At 39.2% G+C, this 22,843-nt stretch overlaps 3 protein-coding genes across 10 annotated transcripts in view; 2 read left to right on the top strand and 1 right to left on the bottom strand.

The window, feature by feature from the left end:
* Positions 1 to 10,801, top strand: part of LOC306965286 (A-type potassium channel modulatory protein KCNIP2) — a 90,562-nt gene extending 79,761 nt beyond the window's left edge. For 3 of the 8 annotated variants that reach the window (XM_079559588.1, XM_079559587.1, XM_079559586.1), the window contains exons 2-8: positions 7,626 to 7,750; positions 7,888 to 7,957; positions 8,243 to 8,313; positions 8,421 to 8,528; positions 8,678 to 8,782; positions 8,849 to 8,911; positions 9,067 to 10,801. In XM_079559588.1, the coding sequence (XP_079415714.1) occupies positions 7,626 to 7,750; positions 7,888 to 7,957; positions 8,243 to 8,313; positions 8,421 to 8,528; positions 8,678 to 8,782; positions 8,849 to 8,911; positions 9,067 to 9,114 (590 nt within the window). In that variant the 3' untranslated portion in view covers positions 9,115 to 10,801. Of the gene's footprint in view, positions 1 to 1,977; positions 2,609 to 5,974; positions 6,078 to 7,625; positions 7,751 to 7,887; positions 7,958 to 8,242; positions 8,314 to 8,420; positions 8,529 to 8,677; positions 8,783 to 8,848; positions 8,912 to 9,066 lie in introns of those variants that run through there. The other 5 variants (XM_079559584.1, XM_079559590.1, XM_079559589.1 and 2 more) reach the window with 4 other exon arrangements.
* A 514-nt stretch (positions 10,802 to 11,315) lies between these two features.
* Positions 11,316 to 14,975, bottom strand: cox15 (cytochrome c oxidase assembly homolog 15 (yeast)). The gene is made up of 9 exons (XM_079560151.1): positions 14,792 to 14,975; positions 13,815 to 13,990; positions 13,605 to 13,727; positions 13,319 to 13,505; positions 13,062 to 13,229; positions 12,908 to 12,989; positions 12,653 to 12,807; positions 12,464 to 12,577; positions 11,316 to 11,524 (listed from the first exon to the last, which is right to left on the bottom strand). The coding sequence occupies exons 1-9, from the start codon at positions 14,861 to 14,863 to the stop codon at positions 11,393 to 11,395; spliced, it is 1,209 nt and encodes a 402-aa protein (XP_079416277.1). The 5' UTR covers positions 14,864 to 14,975; the 3' UTR covers positions 11,316 to 11,392.
* A 288-nt stretch (positions 14,976 to 15,263) lies between these two features.
* On the top strand, positions 15,264 to 22,704 carry cutc (cutC copper transporter homolog (E. coli)). The gene is made up of 9 exons (XM_079560244.1): positions 15,264 to 15,381; positions 15,499 to 15,569; positions 15,640 to 15,699; positions 15,892 to 16,101; positions 17,209 to 17,244; positions 19,663 to 19,796; positions 20,682 to 20,709; positions 21,778 to 21,883; positions 21,958 to 22,704. Exons 2-9 carry the CDS (start codon positions 15,500 to 15,502, stop codon positions 22,067 to 22,069), a joined length of 756 nt encoding a protein of 251 aa, XP_079416370.1. The 5' UTR covers positions 15,264 to 15,381; position 15,499; the 3' UTR covers positions 22,070 to 22,704.
* Positions 22,705 to 22,843: the final 139 nt, after the last annotated feature.

Here is a 22,843-nt window from a genome sequence, read left to right as displayed (position 1 = left end):
GCTGTAGGCAGAATCTGAGACAGACTGAAGGAGCCATAACGTTGTTGTTATTGCCCAGTGTTATGTCACCACGAGTTGGGTATTTGCATAAAGGTGAATGGATGACTGTAATTATGAAAACAGTGTCTCTGGTGAGAATTACATGTTTAATGAGATAAGGATTCAACTTCTGCTGTTTTTATTTATTATGCTTACAGAATATTCTCATCTCACAGAGTGACTTTTTGTGTTTTTTTTAAATTGTTTTTTAATAGAAAAGCTGAGAGATATGGCACCATTTTCAAATAAATGCTACCTCCAGCCACTAGGTGTCAGTAAAGAAACAGATTTTCTTTTTGACAACTTTTTGTTATTTCTTTGACATAAACGATTTTTTTTCTTTTTATGTTGTTGTTTTCACAAATAAAATACAGTAAGCTAAATTTTAATGATATAAATGTTATAGAAATCTTAAAAGTGTGACTCGCACTGACAATATGTGTTGTTTTAGATGTTTTTGTCGTGTGTTTTTTGCTGTGTTATTGTTGTTCAAAGATTTACTTTTTTTCTATTCTTTTTTGCTTGATTTAAGGAATGAGATTCTCAACACAAAATCCAGCTCTATGTTTTGTGTTACATTCAGACAAGTAACACTGACCAATGTGTCTCGACATCAATAGTGACCGAGAGGTCACTCAGACACTATTTTAAGGATATGTTTAGCAACATGACAGACTAACCTGAAATCCTCGTTCGCTTTGGTCAAAGTCATCAGTGTTCTGCCACTTGACTGGTTTTGAATGAAAGTGACATTTGACGTTTTGAACCAACTTATCTCCTGTCTGACATAGTGACATACACAGAGCATGTCACTATGTCAGACAGGAGATAAGTCGGTACCAGACCTGCATGCTGGCCTGGATCTCTCTAACTCTCTTCCCAGCTCATGATGCTGCAACTGTAGACTGTGTTAGAGTTTAATGCCCTGAATATGTCGTTGCTTCAGGGCTGATTTTAACACAATGTACAGGAGTGTTCACATAATATTAAATCCAGTGCAATATATGATCTCTTTGATATAATTTAGTTACATTTTCATGTATTACCCTAATGTATATGGATAAAAAGGTGCAGAAGCGTCACATGCCACACCCCCACACTCCATTTAAATCTTAAGATTTTTAAGATTTAATGCCTCTGTTTTTGCAGGATAACATCAATGACCTAAAAATACAGGGGAAGTGGAATGCAATTAGATGTATCTTAGGAACATATAATCAACAAATGAAATAATCATCTTACTGTTCTGCAGAGCAGTTACCTCAGAGGTGAAAGTGCCAGTGATCTGATTTCGGCAGCTGAGCTCCATCTATCCAACATACAGTTGGCTTTGATACAGAGCGTGCGTGGTAGACAGATTTCTCCTTGTGGCGTTGTGTGTGTTGTGAGTGCAGTAGTTACACTCCTGGGAGACTGTCACATCTGGACTGTGCCCAATGGAGCTGCAGGGTCAGATGCCTCTCTGTCGTCACAGCTCCCGTCTGCTACTTTCTTTTGCCCGTATTTGTCTAGACTTTATTTCCCTATTAATCTTTAATTGTTTTGCTCCAGTGATGCCTTAAATAATATTTACTGTGCCCTCTCCATGCTACATCTTTAGTTTGAAAACATGTCGATGGTTAGTAGTGAGTAATGTATTTTTTTTATAAAATGTTTTGAAAGATATACAGCAACATCTCACAATGGTCATGTTTAATCTTTGGGAATTGAGACTGTAGTCAAAATAATAAATAACAATGATTTACTTTCTTTAAATGTTTAAGAGCTCATTTCAGGGGTCACATTTTTTCTGACACTGAAATTCACCCGTCTAAAATTAACCCAAAAGAAAAAGCCATGTTCTTCTTCTTCCGCCATCCCTCTACTCCTCGTCGCTCTCCTGCATTCATCACTTGAGTTGTATCCACAGTCAGTGATATTTCCTGTTTTCTTCGCCACCCATTTCTCATCTGTCTCTCTGCACTTCTGCACAACTCCAGCTCTCTCTCACTTCTTTCAGTCAGTCCCATCACTGACCCAATTAAATCTGGGAGGGGGACGCACCAGTGTGATAGCCCATTGAGGTAAAACGTAGAAGGCGGCTAAGACACAGGAGGGGAGGAGAGGACTGTTTAGTTTGACTTTGACTCGGAGCAGAAGGAAAGCACCAAACAACTGCCATGGACCAGCCAAGAGCACGTCCGCTGTAGGAATCAACCCCAACTTTTACCTGTAACTTAAACAACGCGTGACAGCAAAAGGAGGCGGACATCGATGCTGGGGGTGGTGGGGGTGAGAGCGGTGCGGGGCCAGGCGACAGTTCTGCTCCCACACTGCGAAGATGGAGCTACAGCGGGAATAATAATTTCAGCATGGCAGAAGGAGCGAGGAGCTGAAGGCAGCCTGCAGTCCCGGGTGGAGTTGCATAGGATATCTTTAACCTGAGGACAAGTATCCCGTTTAAGGATGCATCTGTTCTTCCAGGAAAAATGGGAAGTGGAGGGGCTGCAGACTCTGGGTTTCCTCTTAGTTGTATGCAGCTCGCTAAAACTTATGCACTTTCTTGGGCTTATCGATCTATCCATGGAAGGTAAGACAAAGGGAGACGCTGAAGTGATTAATTATTAGGCAACGCAAGAGGTTGTTTGTGTGTGTTTTAGCTTGGCCTAATTTCATTGCTGTCATACCTATTTATGGACTTCTGAAGATTGTCCTGGCACATCATTTTTTGGAGCAATTTTTCAACATTTATATCTTATCGGTAGACGATCTAGAAATATGTTGTTTTGTTTTGTTCATTCAGCCAGCGTACATTTCAAATCACTACAGACAGTTGCATAATGACGCTCACGTAGGAGTTGTAAAAAGCGTGACATACACTGGTAAACGGCAGACACATTATGTCTGCATGAATTGAAGTTCAGTGTGACTGTGAATGGAGCACCCAGATGATGGAGGCTCTGGTTTTGTTTTGCATCAAATCTGCTGTCGGTAAATCAGTTTGGAAAGATTGTGTTCACTTAAGGTTGTACAAAAGATGGAACTCCAAAGTGAAACCCTGTTTTGTTTTATTGCCATTTGAGCAATGGAGATAAAAAGGAAGCCTCAAGAGATACAGTAAGTCAATGAAACATCTTTCATGGGAGCTCTAATAACAGTTCATTGCCAAAAAAAAAAGAAAAGAAAGAAAAGTGAATGGGTCATGTATAAAAATATCTGTCTTTCCTCCAAGTTTGAGATTCATGCGACTAATAAACTTCTGTTGTCCTTGGAGAAGACACTTTGCCCATTTTGCCAAAACATAAATGTGTTGGTTTAGGTGTAATTGGAGCTGGTTAGAGAATGGCAGTCATATTTTTGTTAGACAGCCCAGGGCAGCTGTGCTTGCAGAACTAACTACAAAGTGCAATGGAATTAATACATGTAGACTGGCTCATTCAGTGTAAAGCTTTAAAGGAATAGGCCACAGTTCTTCCATACTGAGATATGTTCTTACCTGAGCTTAGACGAGTTGATGCGTACCTGTCAGGTCTTTACGCGTGCGCTCAGTCACGCAAAAAGAACAAAGATCTTGTTAGCATTTAGCCTCTCTCAGCATATTCCTATGGACCCAAACGAGGTGAAGTTAGAAGCGACGAAGCTCTTACACATTTTCCCTATTTAAATATGGTTACATGAGTAATTACACGATCCAAGTATAGTTTCACAAAATTAAACATGTCGATTTTCTAAGCGGATAAAAAGGGGAACTATATTATAAGGCGAAATAACACCTTTGACGTCTGCGCAGTAATATCTTCACTCCTAAACAATTCTGAAGATATTACTGCGCTGACGTCAAAGCTTTAAATAGGGAAAACATGGAAGAGCTTGGTTGCTTCTGACTTCACCCCCGTTTGGGTCCATAGGTATATTCTGGGAGAGGCTAAATGCTAATGCTAACCTCAGGTAAGAACATATCTCAGTATGGAAAAACAGTGGCCTATTCCTATAAGTGTCAAAAATCTCCACAGAGAGACTTATACATTGTTCTAGCTTGTTCAAAGTCATTTTGTTGGGTTTACCTCCCACAAAAAGAAAAACAAAACAAAACATGCATTATAATATCTCACTTTTCATTGTGTTCAAGCGGGGGAAGATCGCAGAAGACATGATCATCAACTAGGTTTGAACTGGGAGTATTTTGACCTACTGAGACATAGAGAGAAAACTCAAAGCAGGCCCCACATTTGGAGAGAACAAGGAATGTTAAGCTAATGTATACATGGAATTTTTTTTTTTACTAGGAGTAACGTCCCTTGTGCAAACTGAAAAGCGCAATACGATATGTGTTATATTCGTCTGACATGATACCCTGGGGGAAACTACAAAATCTGAATTCAACAATCATTCAGTGGGACAACACTAAATACATCTGGGACTGAATTCAACGAGAGCTATTTATCACTAACCTATTTGCCAGCAATTGGACTATATTTAGTGAGATGACAAGGTGACATAGAAATGGCTTGATGGATGGATTGGCGTTACGACAAGAAAATAATCGGGTTACTCCCACTGTGATCAAAAATATTCGCAAAGACAGCATACGGTGCATCATAACAAAGAAATTGAAGCACATCTGAGCACTGACAACTGTGAGACTCAGCAGCGGACTTTCTACAAAAAAAAAGAAAGAAAGAAGAAGCAAAAAGCAGAACAATATTGCTTTTGCAGGTGGACTACATCTGTCACACACTGGCACTAATTCATTCAAAAACGCACACCACTGACCTGTTTTTTTTGCAAATTTCTTACATGTGGGTTACTGAAGATGTGTTATTCTGTATTTGCTCACTTATCCCATTTATTCCTGATTCCTAATTAATAAACAGCAAGTAAAATGTACTGATCCTACTTTGGCCACTTGATTACGGAAACTAGACTTACCTCTGTGAAGTTTTGTTTTAAATGCACTGCAACAATCTTCATTTTCCATTACTGATACTGTTTAGTTTACTTAATCAAAAGGCGTCGCAATATAGGCTGTTTCTTGTGGCACGTGTGGAAATCTTTTTTTGTTAAGGCAAATAATGTGTTTTTCCCCCGTGCATCGCGGACCCTATAGAGACCTGTTGTCATTGACTGGAATAGAAATGTTCTGATAGCTTTGACTATGGGGCACCCCTTGTTTCATGATGTTGCGCAGTGGAGCATATTGCAGCCCAGCAATCGAGACATTACCCTACAGGAAGTCTGCTGCTTTTGCCTTTTCTTACCTCTCATGATGAACCTAGGCCCGTGGGGGTGATTGCTGGGGGGGAGTTGCTGGTCTCAAATGTTCTCCGAGGGTAAAAGAGCCACATCCTATACTCTGTAGTAAGAGCAGGGAGTGTGGGGCGCTATTGGTTTTCACCCCATCATTGCTTTCATCCCTCAGACCACTGGGGTCGGGTTGAAAGGGTTTAGGGAACAGTTGCCATGGAAACAAAGAGAAAAGCGCACAGACGGGAGCATGCATATGTGTCTTATTTTCCCTTTCATATCAGATTAAAGTGAAAAATTAAGGAAGGGTTTTATTTTTATAAGACGTTGTTTTGGATATGGTCAGTTACAAAACGTGCTGTGCTGACTATGGTGGTGGGTCACACACTGTGTGGTGCAGCTATGCATGTCTGATGACTTTTTGTTCTCACATTGTTGTCCTGTTAAATGAATTCACACATTCTTTAAATGGAACCCAAGATGTTTACTAGTATTTTTGAACAAGATGAATCTTGTGCAATTTGATGTAAGCAGAGAAATAGTCACTGTGGTCTCTCATCTCAGCCAAATCAGCCATAAAATTTGATTTTAAATGAGCACGTCTGGTCTGTTAGTTGCATGACATGCCTTCGAGGTTGCCAGTGTTTATAGTAGATCAATAGCTCACTTATAAGTGTTGTCTAACCATTGTTTTATTGGTTGATGATTGCAGGTAATCCTTCCAACAGCCAAAGCAAAAAAACCATAAAGCAGCGATTCCTCAAGCTGCTGCCATGCTGCAAACCCACGGTGGCCCCCTCAATAAGTGAAAGCAAGTTTACCAACACTGCACTTATGAGAAATACATTGTACACATAACCCACAATGGTATAGTACATACAGTTTCTGTGCAGCGTTACATGATGATATAAACTTTAGTTACAACGAACTACAACCTCTATGTACAGTATCCTCTCATACCTGTGTGTGGAACATGGTTTGATACTGTAAGGCTTTTCATTTTTAGCAGGTTCATGTGTGGGGAAAAAACACTAACAAGATATGTGACAAACATATCACAGTCTGAGACCTGAGTCGCAAACATCCTCATGTCAGACAGATGCTGTCAGGAGTTTGTTCTTGGGAAAGGACGACTTTCCCCTTATTTTCATTCAAGAGTTTCACCAGATCAGGCATGGCATTATGACCGCACTGCTCCATATGAAACAATCTGAGGTGCACTGTGATTTTTCCCTCCCCTACTGAAATATCATTTTCTATTCTGTGGGATCTAACTAAACTTGCTGCTGGTCCATCTGTGGACCACTTTTGTGTTCTGTTGACCAAGTTGCAGTGGTTTCAATGCAGTAATTCTAATGAACATGCTCACTGTAGCACATGCTGTGATAAAAAGATATTGGTGTGTATACAGATGTTTATATGGTGTTAAATGTAACAACTGCCATTCTTTCTCTTTTCAAACAAGCCTTTTTTACAGTACTACGTTGCATTTAACATTTAGAGAAGTTCCCAGTCTGAGTCAAGTATGTTGGAGGTAGTTAGCATGCAAGTCTAGGTCTAGTAGTAATAGCTTATTTTCATGAGAACATTCTTAAAAATGTGATGTGAGCTGAAGCGCAGTTCTATTCTGAATTCCAGATTTTGCTGTAAAAGGAACAGGCCACAGTTTTCCCATACTGAAATATGTTCTTAGCTTGAACGAGTTGATGCATAGCTGCCTGGTCTTTACACACTCAACAGAAGTGTACGCAAACAGACCAAAGATGTTGTTAGCATTTAGCCTCTCATCCTCTCCTCTATGGGGCCAAACAGGGGTGAGGTTTGATGTGACCAAGATCTTCCAAGTTCTCCATATTTAAATACGGTTACGTGAGTAGTTACACGATCCAAGTATAGTTACACAAAATTAAACATGTCAATTTTCTAAGCGGTAAAAGGGGAGCTATATTGTACGGCGTAATAACACCTTAGGAGCACTTCGACGTCCGCGCAGAGTGCTCTATAGGAGTAAAGATATTTCTGCTAACTCTAACCCTCTAACTTCACCCTCTTTGGCCACATAGAGGAGAGGAGGACAGCCTAAATGCTAACAACATCTTTGGTCTTTTTGCGTGACTGAGAGCAGGCATAAAGACCAGACAGGTATGCATTAACTCGTCTAAGCTCAGGTAAAAACATATCTCAGTATGGAAAAACGGTGGCCTATTCCTTTAAAATGCTAATGAGAATAATAATTATTATTATTATAATAATGGATAATTGATGGCTATTATATTATTGATTATTATCAATCAAATGCAAAGCAAAACGTGAATAGAAAGGAGAAAAGGTGTTTATGTGTTTATGCCTTTGTCTTTATTCAGACAGCGTGGAGGATGACTTCGAGCTGTCCACTGTGTGTCACCGTCCTGAGAGCATGGACAAACTGCAGGAGCAGACCAAATTCACCAAGAAGGAGCTGCAGGTCCTCTACAGGGGATTCAAAAATGTATGCTACGTATATGTGGACTAATAAGAGTTAGTTATGTAAATAAATGAATAATAATAATGTAATCATTAAAAAATAGTTAATGATGTATGTAATCTGTAAAGCATTGTATTAATACCTCAATGTTTCAATGTCAGGAGTGTCCCAGCGGTGTAGTCAATGAGGAGAACTTTCAGAACATTTATTCACAGTTCTTCCCTCAGGGAGGTGAGTTTAACTTAACATTTTTCACAATGGCAGACTAAAAACATTGTAGCTGTCTGTTATAAGCTGCAATGACCGGGGAAATAAGGAGGCCATTTTTGTTCAATTATGCTCTTTTGATTGATGAAATGTTAATGACTTGCTTCCAGTTGTATTTGACAGTATTATTTTAAATCAGAGCTATATTCAGCGTGCTGCTAATCCTTGCTATTCAAAGACTCCATTTTGTGCTCTAAGGGTTATGGTTACTAATGCTTATGTATATCATACATTTCTTTACCTTCACAGATTCAAGTATGTATGCGCATTTCCTGTTCGAAGCATTTGACACTAACAAAAATGGTTCCGTTAGTTTTGAGGTAAGGATCTCGTTGTCCTACTTTGACACATAAGAATGTCTTTATACATGCAGAATAATTACAGTACAAAGTATCAAACCCCATTTCATGTTACCCATCATATTTAGGACTTTGTGTTTGGTTTGTCGATCATTCTGAGAGGAACCGTTAATGACCGGCTAAACTGGGCATTCAATCTCTATGACCTCAACAAGGATGGCTGTATCACCAAAGAGGTAATTAACTATGTAACAACTTATTAATTCATATTATAAATATGTTTATCCAGCCTTGGATAGTGCGTGTTAAAGAACCTACTGTACATGAGACAAATGCATTTAAACTCACACTTCCATTAACTATACTGTGTATACTGTTGTTACAGGAGATGCTGGATATTATGAAGTCCATCTATGACATGATGGGAAAGTACACATACCCCACGATGCAGGACGATGCACCAAGGGAACACGTGGAAAGTTTTTTCCAGGTCAGACACAACTTGGCTTATATAGCATTCTATAGCCTTCTATTCTAATGTGGATTTTCTGTTTAGAAAATGGACAGAAATAAAGATGGCGTGGTCACCATAGATGAATTTATCGAGTCATGCAAAAAGGTAGAAGCAAGTTAACTATTATTATTTTTATGAAAAAGGGGCATCTATAACATTTTTGCTGTTTCTCATTCTAGTTTAAAGCATTTTCATGGTTTTCATTGATGCCTTTTGTATTTTCTTTAATAGACATGGCTGTTTACATATATTTGTTGCAGGACGAGAACATCATGCAGTCCATGCAGCTGTTTGACAACGTCATCTAAATTTGTGGACTACAAGGTACTCTAGCACCAGGCGGAGAAGTGTGGAACAGGAAGCAGAGGACTACAGGGAGGAGTGTTTTCGTACGAGTGTGTGGATGTGTGAGTGTCTCTCAGAGCTGTGAATAGGGCATTACAGGACTCTCCCTTTTACTAAAGGCACAGTGATCATACACCAACCAACACAGAAGCTCACGTCATCATATGGAACTTTAGTGAACCTTAGTTTCCACAGAAGACTGAAGACAAGCATCAAGCCACACACTAGTTTTGGCAAGTTCTGGCTAACGTTGGCTGATGGGACATTCAGAAAGTGGAGGATGCCCAAACTGAGATCTCACTGGACCTCTCTCCTGTTCCAGCTCTTAGGTTTTCCTGCCTCCTTGCATCTAGGTAATATTCGGAACTACACGCCTGCAGCTGCCAAAAAAGAAATGGATGTTGCACCATCTAGTGGATGGACCCGGAAAGATACCCTTGAGACAGTTGCAGATGTTGCTTTCCAAGAGGACCTGAATATCGCATGATGATGTCACTAATATCAAATTATGTATTTACAGAGATACTCCAAAGTCTGCCTGTCTGTCTTTACGCGGTCATTCACAGGTGCCTCACCCTTTGTGTGTGTGTGCATGTGTAGAAGACATTCATGATCCCACCCGTGTATGGCTCCAGTGGGATAATATCCACCTCTTTTCATCAGATGCGAACATAGAATATGTTCTGGCCTTTCCAAATTATTCCAGTATTAGCTCTGTATGTCGTCGGCAGTTGTACATGATCTAGCATTCAGTGGTGTGACCTTACACTAGACAGTACAGCAAGGGAAGTGTGCTTTACCTGTAGACTGTTTGAAACATCTCAGCTTTTCACAACTTCAAGATGAAATTACAATATATCTATTCACGCAGTATTCATTTGAAGGAGTACTTTTAGCAGGCTGCATTGATGTTATTATCAAAGGGGTAGCAGGCTCTACGACATGACAATAGTTTCCTTGTAGTAAAGTAGGCCTACCATATTTCAGCCTCGTGGTATGCCTGTGTTTTGTTGAGAGAGATTTATTTATTCCTTGTCAAGTCATTATTACTTTGCAACACCAAAGAGGTTACATGTACAGTACGTTTAAAGAAAGGTCCAGCTTTGGCTCGAGAGACAAAATTCAAAGCTCTGGACGAGAGGCAATCAGCTCTACAGGTTTTTTCTAAGATTTTGTTTTGATAGCAGAACAAGGTAAAACATGATTCTTGTTTGTTTTTTTCCCCCCCTTTATATTTTATTCTTGCCTTCATTTCAAATATAAAAGTATTCCTAATCCCAAAACATTCAAAGCACCAAGGAGTTGACTTTTCGTACACTGAGATACCTTGAATAGCAATAATGATCTGTCAGCACTCTCCTCATCCTCAATAAGGGTGTAATAAGCCCTAGCAAAAATATGCACTTCCAACTTGTGGTTTATTTTGATGAATTTATTGAACTCGTTTTACCTTGTACTTTTTTTTGACTGGAATTGTTTCTCACCAATTACGGACTTTCCGTCACTATCACAAGAAAACCTGTCTATACCCGCATGTACTGTGTCTTCTGAACATTGACCCTAACCAACATGTTGTACTGACTGTATAGTTAGTTGCATTATGTGTAAAATGTGTATATTTTGTACAGAGATAATAAATAACAGTTACTATGCAACAAGGGGTTGACTTTTATTTTTAGAATACGTTTCACATCTTTTATTAAAAACAAAACAAAATCTGTCTTTTCTCGAAAGCTTCCAAAAAATTCATCAACACACTAGTTTCACAACATAAATTTACATCAATATACAATAAGAATTTATTGGATGAACTGAAAATTATATCCATGAGCTGCTTCCACAATAATTTGAGCTGAATTGTATTCTAGCTGTGCATAGAATTTAAGTGAACCTACAGTGGTTTCAGGAACTTATGCCCTCTATTGCCTATGGTAGAATGTGAAAAATATTTTTTGGAAAAAATAAAATAAATAAAAGAGTACACTCAGGCTTATATAGAGGCTGCACATTTCTGTAACATGGGCAATGATGACACAGCCTTCAACTTATATGAATCAACTTCTAAAATATGAAATCTTGTTACATAATGAACACTGCACAGAAAATAAAGTTACGTGCTTTATGTATCAGCCTGCTGCATATAGGCAAAAAAGGTGTGAAAACGTTCTGAACTTACTGCACATGAACTGTGAGTTATACATAATGGTTAGATTGTGACAAGATAGATTCTTGACACAGTATTTACTTGGGGACCTTGCGGAGCTCTGCCAACACCCAGATTGCCAGAGACAGCAGTGCCAGAGATCCAGACTGGTGAGTTGCAGCGATTGGAGTGGGCACATATAACAACAAGGTAGTGATACCCAGGGCGACCTGAGAAGAACCATCACCATTTTATGTCATTATTGAGCTCAGTAGGTTAATAGGATGCACCGATATCACTTTTTCACTTTTTTCACTTTGATTTGAGTACTTGCCGATACCGAATACCGACACAAGTACAATGCATTTGACAGACTTTTTTTTCTCCATGTGCTATTTTATTTGATCTATTTTTCATTCACTATAATTTTTATTGCATATATTTTAATTATCATTGTTTTCCGAGGTCTAATGTTGTGATTTATTTCTTGTGTCTCAGATTGTTGATTTCTAAAGATGTTATGTCCAAATGTCCATGTCCAAAAGTTACTCAATGTCTGTACCACATTCATTTATTTTTTATTTAATAATGGTATTGAGATGGATACTTATTACTACTACTAATTGGCCTCTTATTGCATTAGCTTTACAACAACTCTGTGGATATTCCCGTGCGTTTGCGTGTAGCAACGTAGCCAGTAGCCTACAGCCTTTTGATTATTTTTGCTACAGCCAAATTTCGCTCTATATGGACATGCTGTGTCTCTTTATTTGCCATTTTCTTTTTAGTCGCTGGATTAGTTTTCCAGATGCAACAAGTCCCTGAGCATAAACTGGCTCAGCAGCTTGTAATCAACATTAGCTGCTGGTTTTGTAAACACTGCAGACCCAAAACTGAGGCATAATTAAGACAACATTTAGCACTGGTTAAAGCCAGCACAGACTCGGATTTAGGGAGTGTAGTTTGTAATAAGGTCAGTTCTATGTGGAATATTGTATTTCCACTGAAGAATTCTCCCATTTGTTGCTCTTTGTTATCCTAAACTGAGAGGTATTGGTTTCTGGTATCAGGACCACCTTAATGAGTATGAGTATGAGTACAAGCATGTGGTATCGGTGCATCCCTAGCATTTTACAGAACAGTATACAGTACAGTGAAAGACAACCTACCTGTCCATAAGCCATTGCCGTGAGAAGGCTGATGGCAATTTTAGCCCTTTTTGGAAGTATCATCCTTCTTGAAAAGAGATAGAGGCTCGTAATGGCTGCCAGAGAGGACATCGCCTGAAGAAGACAGATTGATGACATCTTAATATCATTTTAAATAAATGTAAAGTGTTATAATAAATGATTAGATACCAGAATCCTGTGGTCAAATTGGACAGTTGTGGGATTTTCAAAGAAGTTCTTCAGAGTAGGAGAGAAGGCAAGCAAATCATCAGGGATCCATCGCTCTCCCATTTTGGGGAAAGAGTTATAAACCAATCCGGCATCCAGACCGGCAACAAAAGCACCTGCATCAAAAGGTGTAAACAGAGCAGATGGTCTTCTTATCAATAAAAGTGACTGGTAGCTCCATAACATCCAATCTCATTCTATAAAATTGTGTTTTACCTGAAAGAGCAGTTAAAAATACAAGTGCGCCAGTTCCCTTGGCAAACCTTCTGAGCTGCATAAGATTCTTGGTCTCTACCATCTGTAAAATGTAAATGTAAAATTTGATAAAGGTCTTTTCAACATAATCAAATGAGCAGGCAAAATTAAATACCTTTTGTGGGGTTTGTAGCTGAGTTAGCCCGGTCCAAAGACTGGCACAGTAGAGCAGCAGAGCAGATCCCAGATGAGCACTCAGACGGTACTGACTCACTCTGGGGATGTCATGGGACTCGGGTTTCTCCTCGAGACCACTCTTAACCATATACCAGCCCAGGAGACCCTAAGAGACAGACATTTGGTGTACTGTTTTCCTACATGACACTCAAATATCCTATTTATCAGTTTTTGGGTTACCAGAGTATTTATTACCTGAAAGAAAACAAATCCACAAAGACCAAGCACCCGTCCCTTCATTGAGCGATTAAAATATCCTTTTCTCCAAAAATATATAGCAGGGAGGATGTAAGAAAGTCCTACAAGCCTGCCCCACATACGATGACCCCACTCCATGTAAAATATAAACTTAAACTCAGGCAAAGTCATATTGTGGTTTAATCTGAAATAAATAAAACATAAATGGTTAGGTATAATGATTTGAACTATTTGTCTCAGGTAGTGGTGAACAAATAAATGCCTTTTGTTTAAGCCATCTTACATCTTAAATTCAGGAAACTGCTGGTACTTGGAAAATTCTGCTTCCCATTCGTCTTGAGTCTGTGGGGGCTTCATTTCTCTCACCAGATGCCAGTCCACCATAGAAAGCCCAGATTCTGTCAGTCTGTTGAAAAGAAATATAATACAAATCAAACAGGCACAATAAATAACAAAAACGAAACTTTATGAGGTGTGTAAAAAGAAACTATACCTTGTAACTCCACCCAAAACAACAGCTCCAATGACAAGGCCACTGCAACCTATAAGCCAGCGACCCACTATTCGGTTTGTGGCAGCATTGGGGACTGTGGCAGAAATGGGAGCAGAGATAGTTCCTGCTTCTGCCGCAATAGTTCCCTGGTTTCTTCGAAGAATTAGATGCCGTACCTGTCTTGCACAATAGTGGAAATCACTCATCAGGGAACATGATTAGGCATTCAGCATACCAGGTATATTTTAAGGATTGTCCCTGACAGACAGAATGTAAAAAGGGTCAAATCCAAAACTAATATGGACTAAAAGGTGCCCAAACAAGGCCGATGGACCACAATTTGGTTCTGCTCGAAAGGCCCACAGGTACAGTATGTCATGATGAGAAGCTACATCACCTTATATCTTCACTTCTACGCTGTATATTTAGAATCATAGTAACTAGCACCCTATATTTATATAACCGTAAGAGGATGAAAACGCTCTTGTCGAAAATAAACTTACCAGCAATAGGTTGTAATAATAACAATAACAATAATAAAAACAATAATAATAAAAGCTTCTTTGACCAGCTTTTTTAGAAAAGAATAATAGAACCCGAGTTTACATCTGCTAACAGAGACGACATTGAACTTTATAATCATTTTTGTTTCATGTATATTGTTTCAGTAATCACAGCAATGAAACCAAAAAACAGGAGAAATATCTGCATTTTGACAGTAACCATAGTTAGCTACCACCATCCTCTTCCCACCACCCCAATTTTAGAATATTGTGATCAAGTTGCCTCCTTCTCCCAGAGGTTTTGAGGTCATCATATTGTCGATTATTACTACAGCACAACTAGTCATACAGACACTGGTCTATCGCATTACCTTGATCATTTAGAGTATCATGGCTATGCAGATGACATAATGTCCTACTAGTTTTTGATGATTGAGCTACAGCTAGCAGTGGTTAGCAGTTAGCATAACTTACATTGCTCGGTTTATATGCATGCCCGGCTCTTCTGCAGCTAAACAAAGCTGCGGTCCGAAATGTGGAAAGCATCGTAATGTAAACTCAGAAGAAGGTGTAGTAAGGAAAATACTCCTGATGATGTGATATCATTAGGTCGTGTCTTTTTGATTTACACAACCACACTTCCTATGTTGTCTAACAGATCAACTTTGACCTTTGACGTCACGAAAAAAAAAAGCCACAATAAAGTCTTCTTTTTTATGTTAATGGAAATTAGTTGACATAACATACAAAAAGTAATCACACAAAAAACATTCTTATTATTTATGTGTTGCCCACGGGAGCATAGTTTTATTATTGGTGGATGCTTGTAATATATGACAGCACCCTCCGGCCGAGCGGAAACTCCTCTCGCTCTCCGTCGCTACGCTACCATGTCGCTACCATGCGCGTGCCCATCGGACGGAACTGGAAATAAAATAAAACAACCCGGAAATCAACCCAGACGAACGCGACAACGCGACTCCAGCAGATTGTTGTCGAAATGCAGCTCATAGCGGTGTAAACATCGCGCAAGGTTGAATGTATTGGTAGAAATTGCATTGCAGGTATATTGAATATAACATATTAAATGGGTTAAGCGTGAAGTTTAGTCGCCAAACATGCATTTCTTGTTAATAAACAGATATCAATCTGTCTGATGTGATCGTGTGCTTGTTTTCAAGTATGGCAGATGGCTTTTTGATGGAGGTGTGTGTGGACTGTGTGGAGTCTGCAGTAAATGCTGAGCGAGGAGGTTTGTGAAGTGGTTCTGGATCTTCCTATGAAAAAGATTAGATCAAAAGTTTTTATTTGTTGTAATGCAGGTGCTGGTCGTCTTGAGCTGTGTTCTAGTCTGCTGGAGGGTGGGCTCACCCCTAGTATTGGTAAGAGCTGCTCTTCACAGTAACTTATGTTAGCCTATTCAAAAAAGTAGGTTTTAATGTTTCCTAACACACTGTATACTACATTCTAAATATTATGGCTACCCAGACAAGAAGTAGGCCTATATTCATAATACTATATTTCATCGCTGAAATGTGTGTACTGAATGTGCGTGCGTGTGTGTGTTGCTGTAGGTCTACTACACGTTGTGAAGCAGTATGTAAAAATACCAGTGTATGTGATGATCCGGCCTCGTGGGGGAGATTTTCTGTATTCTGACTATGAAGTGGAGGTGATGAAGAAGGATATAGAGCTGATGAAGCTCAATGGAGCCAATGGACTGGTCTTGGGAGCTCTGACGGAGGATGGCCGAGTGGATGCAGAGCTCTGTATGGAGCTGCTCGGTATAGCATTTCACAAAATTTTAAAGCACATGACATATTGAATACAAGACCATGGTCTGAAGATTTAGTGTTATATATTCATGTAAAATGTGTACAAATCAACAAATCTTTTCAAATCCCGACCTAACAAATGCTTTGATCATTTATTAGCATGCCACTCAGTTGTAGAAACAAAAGCTTCTTCTACAAAATATAACAGAATTGACAGAGAATCTTATTTGAGTTTTTCACGAAGAAGAATATGAAACAACTGAGTTTACTCTCTTTAAATCATAATGAAAAAGAAGCCACCAAAATGACCCTGATCAAAAGTTTACATACCCTGGTGATCTTGGCCTGAGGGTTAGTGTTAATGCACACAAGTTCACACAAAGGGGTTTGAATGGCTACCAAAGATAAGCATCCTCACTTGTGATCTGTGTATGTAATTATTGTGTGTGTATAAAAGGCCTGTGAGTTTTTGGGCTCCTGACAGACACTTGCATCTGTGATCCAGTGCTGCACTGACGTTTCTAGTTTCTGAGACACGAGGAAAGCAAAAGAATTGTCAAGAGATCTGCGAGAAGGTAGTTGATCTGTATAAAACAGGAAAGGGATATAAAAAGATATCCAAGGCACTTTGAATGCCAATCAGCTGTGTTCAAACTCTAAGAAGTGGAAAATTAGGGATTCTGTTGAAACCAAACCACGGTCAGGTCGACCAACAAGAATTTCAGCAACAACTGCCAGGAAAATTGTGATGTGAAGAAAAACCAAGAGATAACTTCAGCTGAAATACAGGGCTCTCTGAATGCACAATAAGGAGGCACTTGATGAAAAATGGCTGCATGGTCAAGTTGCCAGAAGAAAGCCATCACTTCGCAAATGCCACAAAGTATGCACTTACTATATACCAAACAGCACAGAAACAAGCCTCAGGGTATGTAAGCAACTGTATGTATCTTGCTAAAACTGCCCACAGACAGAAGCATGGCTGCACACATCTGTGCCAACAAAACCTCCAGCCATAACTAACCAACCACTCACACGGTACCATTATAGCCTTGATGAAGTCAAGTAAAATGTATTGCCCTGAATAATCACATATTATATTTGTGTTTCTTAAAGCTGCCGCTCGTCCCTTACCAGTTACTTTTCACCGAGGTAATATTTTCACTTACTTGTAATTGTAATGAGTTCTTTGTCTTTGTGGCTAGCAGTCTTCTGCTTAGTAGGTTTTTCTAGAAAGACATAACAAGGTCCTAGAAGAACTAAAAATTAAAAAAAAGAAGACATAATGAATGTTATAAAAGTAGGGTTAGCACACCGGGTTTGGTTCCTGGACCAGGTGAAGCCTGCTTTTATGTGAAGTTTGCTTGTCCCTGAAGGAAAGTGTGTTTGTGAGTGCGAATGTGAGCGAGTGTGTGTATCCCCTTCCCTGCTCCTTCACAGTAAGTGCACCCTAAGCACTTTCAGGCTAACATTATGAATACAAATTTTTTCTTAATGTTTTACCTGATCAAATAAAGGAAATAAATAAATAAAATGAATGGATGGATATCAGTACCCCTTGGATGCTACAGGGTGTGTTTACATGCTATCCGTGTGTCCATTAACATGCACTGTATCAAACAAATAAACAAAGAATAAGTTGAGATCCAAAAGCCTGCTACCATCTAAAATAACATTCTTCAACATCTCTGCTTATTGAAACAATTGAGGTTGCTTTGTATAGGTTTTGAGATTTTCTTCAGATGTTTGTCAGATTTTAGTTGGAAGTCAAGGACCAATCGTAGGTATTTAAATTCTGTTACAGATTTTGAATTGGATATGGAAATGTTGTTCTACATTTATTTTTTCCATAGAAAAACACATTGCTACAGTTGTAGTTAAATTCAGCACAAACTGATTTTGAACATGCCATGGCTCATGCATGCGTGTCTCATCTTCAAAACAGAATACAGTGAGTTATAGTTGCTGCGGATAAGTCACCACTCTTAAACATTCACGGGGAATACCACAGGGCTCTGCTGTATACTGGGACCATTGCTGTTTAATCTCTTTATAAATGATTTACCATTAATGATGATGCTGTTTTTTATGAACCTGCCAAGTCACCAAAGCTGGCGGATGTTTTGTCCGCATGCATGTTGAGGTGAGTCATGGTATGTTCAAAATCAGTTTGTGCTGAATTTAACTATAACTATGTGTTTTTCCATGGAAAAAATAATTGTAGAACAACATTTCCACCGTTTTTACATACTGAGATATGTTCTTACCTTAGCTTTGACGAATTCTTTAGGCTCCAACACTGGTCAAGATCTATGGTCAAGATAGAAGCTACCAAGCTCTTACACGTTTTCCCTATTTAAATATGGTTACGTGAAGTGTTCCACTACAAAGTATAATTACACAAAATTAAACAATGTGGATTTTCTAAGCGGATGAAAGGGGGGACTATATTGTAAGGCGTAATAATACCAGGAGTAATTTGGCATCCGCACAGTAAAGTGAAGATTACTGCGTGGATTTCGAACTACTCCTGGTATTATTACGCCTTACAATATAGTTCCCCCTTTTATCCGCTTAGAAAATCCACATTGTTTAATTTTGTGTAATTATACTTTGTAGTGTAACACTTCACGTAACCATATTTAAATAGGGAAAAAGGTGAGGCTAAATGCTAACGCCGTCTGCACTGTGCTTACGTGATTGAAGGCACGGGTGAAGACCAGACAGGTCCTAAAGAACTCGTCAAAGCTAAGGTAAGAACATATCTCAGTATGTAAAAACGGTGGCCTATTCCTTTAAATACCTATGATTGGTCCTTGACTTCCAACTAAAATAGACAAACATCTTAAGAAAATCTCAAAACCTATACAAAGCAACCTCAATTGTTTCAAACTTAGAATGCTTTGATCCCAAACCAGGCTGCCCTCCTAGACTTGCCTGCTTTGATACTTTGAAATGTCTCAATAATCAAGCACCTGAGCCACTCAGTTCATTTATCCAGAGACAAAACAACAACAGTCACCAGAGGCTCCATCAATCACAACTGCACAATTCCACACTGCACTGCAATGATTAATTCTGTCTGTCTGCTTTTTCATATAAACATGCAAAGTTGAACCTAAAATCATATATGAATTTAGAATGTTTTGACCTCTCGGGTTACATCTCTGGTGAAAACGAAGCAGAACTGTACCTATTTGTACAGTAAATAGCACTAGAGTTTGTGTGAGTGAATGAATAGTGAGTTCTTAGAAAGAATGGAAAATGTACTACAAATGTTATTTTAATTTATTATTTTTATTATTATTAATTTAGAATAGAAGGACCCAGCCAGGAACTGGAGTTGAAAATTAGCCCTAGCTCTACCCTCTCTTAGCACAGCATAAGCTACAAACTTGTGTTGTACTATGTTGAATTGCAACGTCCCTGTCAAATAAATAGATAAATAAACAGTGTAACTTTAAATCTGTCAGATAATTGAGACTGTTGGGTATAATCATTGGCCAATGTATTTCTCATTAAGGTTTAATGATGTTATTACTCTTAAGCCCATTCCCTTTCATTCTGCAGCGTTTGACATGGTTCATGACCCGACCATTGCACTGGAGACGTTGGCGTCATTAGGCGTTCAGCGCGTGCTGACGAGTGGCTGTGACACTACTGCTTTGGAGGGACTCCCTCTTATCAAGCGCCTTATTGATCAGGTATGTATTATTTATTTGTGCACTATCCGCACTCACATCCGCATCACATCTTGGTCACGCACTTCCACCCTTCGCCAGTCGTTTTAATTGTACAAGCAGGCAGTTAAGGTATGGGATCGAAAACCTATGAGATGGCATAAACAGTGATAAAAAGACGGAAAACTTTAGAACTCTGAAATTGGTCTTTAAATGTTTGAATAGTCACTTGTGCCCGCTGTTCTCAGCTCTCAGACCCTCCACCAGTGCCTCAGTCAGTGGGGACAGTTTTCTCCCAAATATTAGAACTTCTTTTGGACTGTCCTGGGTCAAGACTGTGAAACTCTATGCTCACTGACTTAAAACTGCAAACTGACTTGAATACCTTTAACAGAGGTCTGAAACAGTGGCTGAGGTCGGGCCAGAGTTGCACACATGATGATGCTGTATGAAATGTGATTTGTTGTATAACTCCCTTTTTGTATACTGTACGTTTTGTGGAATGTGTCTAAAAGCCTCCTATGGCCAAGTTTTGAAGATTAGCAGTTTGGCGATCACACTTGAAACAATGCATCTGGTCTGTCCAGTGCTATTGTTATGTCCATATCAAATAAATGAATACATCCAAAACACAGTAAAACCAAAATGTAGTCTCCAAGGACAAGACTAAAAGCAATGGATGAGTGCATTGAGTGCTGCTGCACTTTTCAGTGTGAATCCCTACCAGACCCGTTACATATCAGGCATTGGCCATGTGTTGTTTTATAAATGTCATATTGTTGTGAGTATTGTTTCCTTGATTTGTCTAAATATTAAGTTCAAATATCAAGTGCTTCATAATGTAAATGTATTATTGATCATTTTGCTGTGGCATGGTGCTAATAAAAATCTGCTTGTTCCACTATTCAGGCCAAAGGCAGAATCGTAATCATGCCAGGTTTGTCATTAAAAGTTTATTATTTGCATTAAAGGAATAGGCCACCGTTTTTACATACTGAGATATGTTCTTACCTAACCTTAGTCGAGTTAATATATACCCATCTGGTCTTTGTCCGTGCGCTCTGTCACGCAAACGGAGCACATACGCAGCCTCTCCCACATGTCATATAGCTCCAAAAAAGCTCACGATAGAAGCTACCAAGCTCTTCCACGTGTTCCCTATTTAAATAAAGTTACGTGAACTGTTTTCATGCGAAGTATATTTACACAGAAATGTAACATGTCGATTTTATAAGCAGATAAAAAGGGGTACTATATTGTGAGGCGTAATGATACGAGGAGCACAACGTCCGCGCAGTAACTCCTAAAGACTTCCCCCGCTCACTTCCGTCAATAGAAGATGCGTGACTTGTAGAGAGCCTTTTACAACAAGCAGAAAATATATTTTCGGAAAGTGCTCGCGCATTCCTACCTCATGGTAGAGGTCCTGAGTCCTGTGTCGTCGTCCGGGGTGAGTTGGAAATCTGTGAAACATTACTACACTATATACTTTCTGCTTGTTATCACAGCCCGGCACGTAAAAGGCATTGTTCACAAGTTATCGACGCTTCTTCAACTGTTTTCTGCTAGCTCTCTACAAGTCACGCAGCTTCTATTGACGGAAGTGAGCGGGGGAAGTCTTTAGGAGTTACTGCGCGGACGTTGTGCTCCTCGTATCATTACGCCTCACAATATAGTACCCCTTTTTATCTGCTTATAAAATCCACATGTTACATTTTTGCGTAAATATACTTCGTATGAAAACACTTCACGTAACTTTATTTAAATAGGGAACACGTGGAAGAGCTTGGTAGCTTCTATCGTGAGCTTTTTTGGAGCTATATGACATGTGGGAGAGGCTGCGTATGTGCTCCGTTTTTGTGACAGAGCGCACGGACAAAGACCAGATGGGTATATATTAACTCGACTAAGGTTAGGTAAGAACATATCTTAGTATATAAAAACGGTGGCCTATTCCTTTAAATCTTTCTGATGAGAAATACATTTTGATTTACTGTGATTTCAGGAGGCGGTATAACAGAGAGGAACCTGCAGCGGATCCTGGAGGGTTCAGGGGCCCAGGAGTTTCACTGCTCAGCTCGCTCAAGCAAGGACTCTGCCATGAAGTTTAGGTGTGTACTGTATGTTTATTATAAGAACACTTTATAGCCTGGAGTGCAACAACACATTTCTTTTGTTGTTGCAGGAATACCAGTGTGTCTATGGGAGCGTCTTTCTCAGCACCTGAATATGGCCTAAAGGTGGCAGATGTGGGCAAAGTCCGTGCCCTTAATGCAATAGCCAAAAATACTCTATGAAAAAGGAATTTGGCCATTACTACTCTACATAAATCTGCTTCAGATAGATTTATCTTTATTAGATATTACATGGTGATTTTCTCTTGACTGATCAAACTTTGAAGATGGATTTCTGCTACGACTCGGGGACAGTTGCTTTCTTCAAGTGACTATTTAGAAAACGGTCTTAGTTATGTTAAGGAAAGGACACCACTTTGAATTCTCAATGCTAAAACAGTTTATAGAACTGGAATAAACAAAGAAGTATGAGCTTCATTGTTGCCCGTTGGTCTGCATCCCTACAACGTTAATCACTTCCATGAATAGTAGTTAATGGGTTTAAAGCATGTTGTTATCTATGACGCCTAACAGGGCTAAAGTGCTAATGCTTTGTCACCCATTAAATTCCATTAGCTCATGAACCACACAATAGTTATAAATGTAGAGATATGTGGGTGATTCAGAGAGACTGTGGGGCGCCACTGTAGCACCATATACTGCCAAACTATCGCTATAGCAATATAAGAATAATATCTCATTCAATCTATCATATCATTCTATCTTCCCTCTGACTGAGATTTACACATTCACAAACAAAAACGTTAATAACTTGGGAACAGTGGAACAATATTCAAGACATTTGTCAAATATCACAATCTTTTCTGATATCGTGAGATCCTGTTAACACACTTTTAACACACATCTGCCAGTTTGTTGCATATCATGAGTGCTAAAGACCAAGTGTGATAATGTTTTTAATGCCCTGAATATCTAGGCATTTTCTGTTTGTGGGAA

The sequence above is a fragment of the Gobius niger genome, assembly GCF_951799975.1.
Source record: "Gobius niger genome assembly, chromosome: 7".
Taxonomy (NCBI): domain Eukaryota; kingdom Metazoa; phylum Chordata; class Actinopteri; order Gobiiformes; family Gobiidae; genus Gobius; species Gobius niger.
This window is presented reverse-complemented; position numbering and strand designations above follow the sequence as displayed.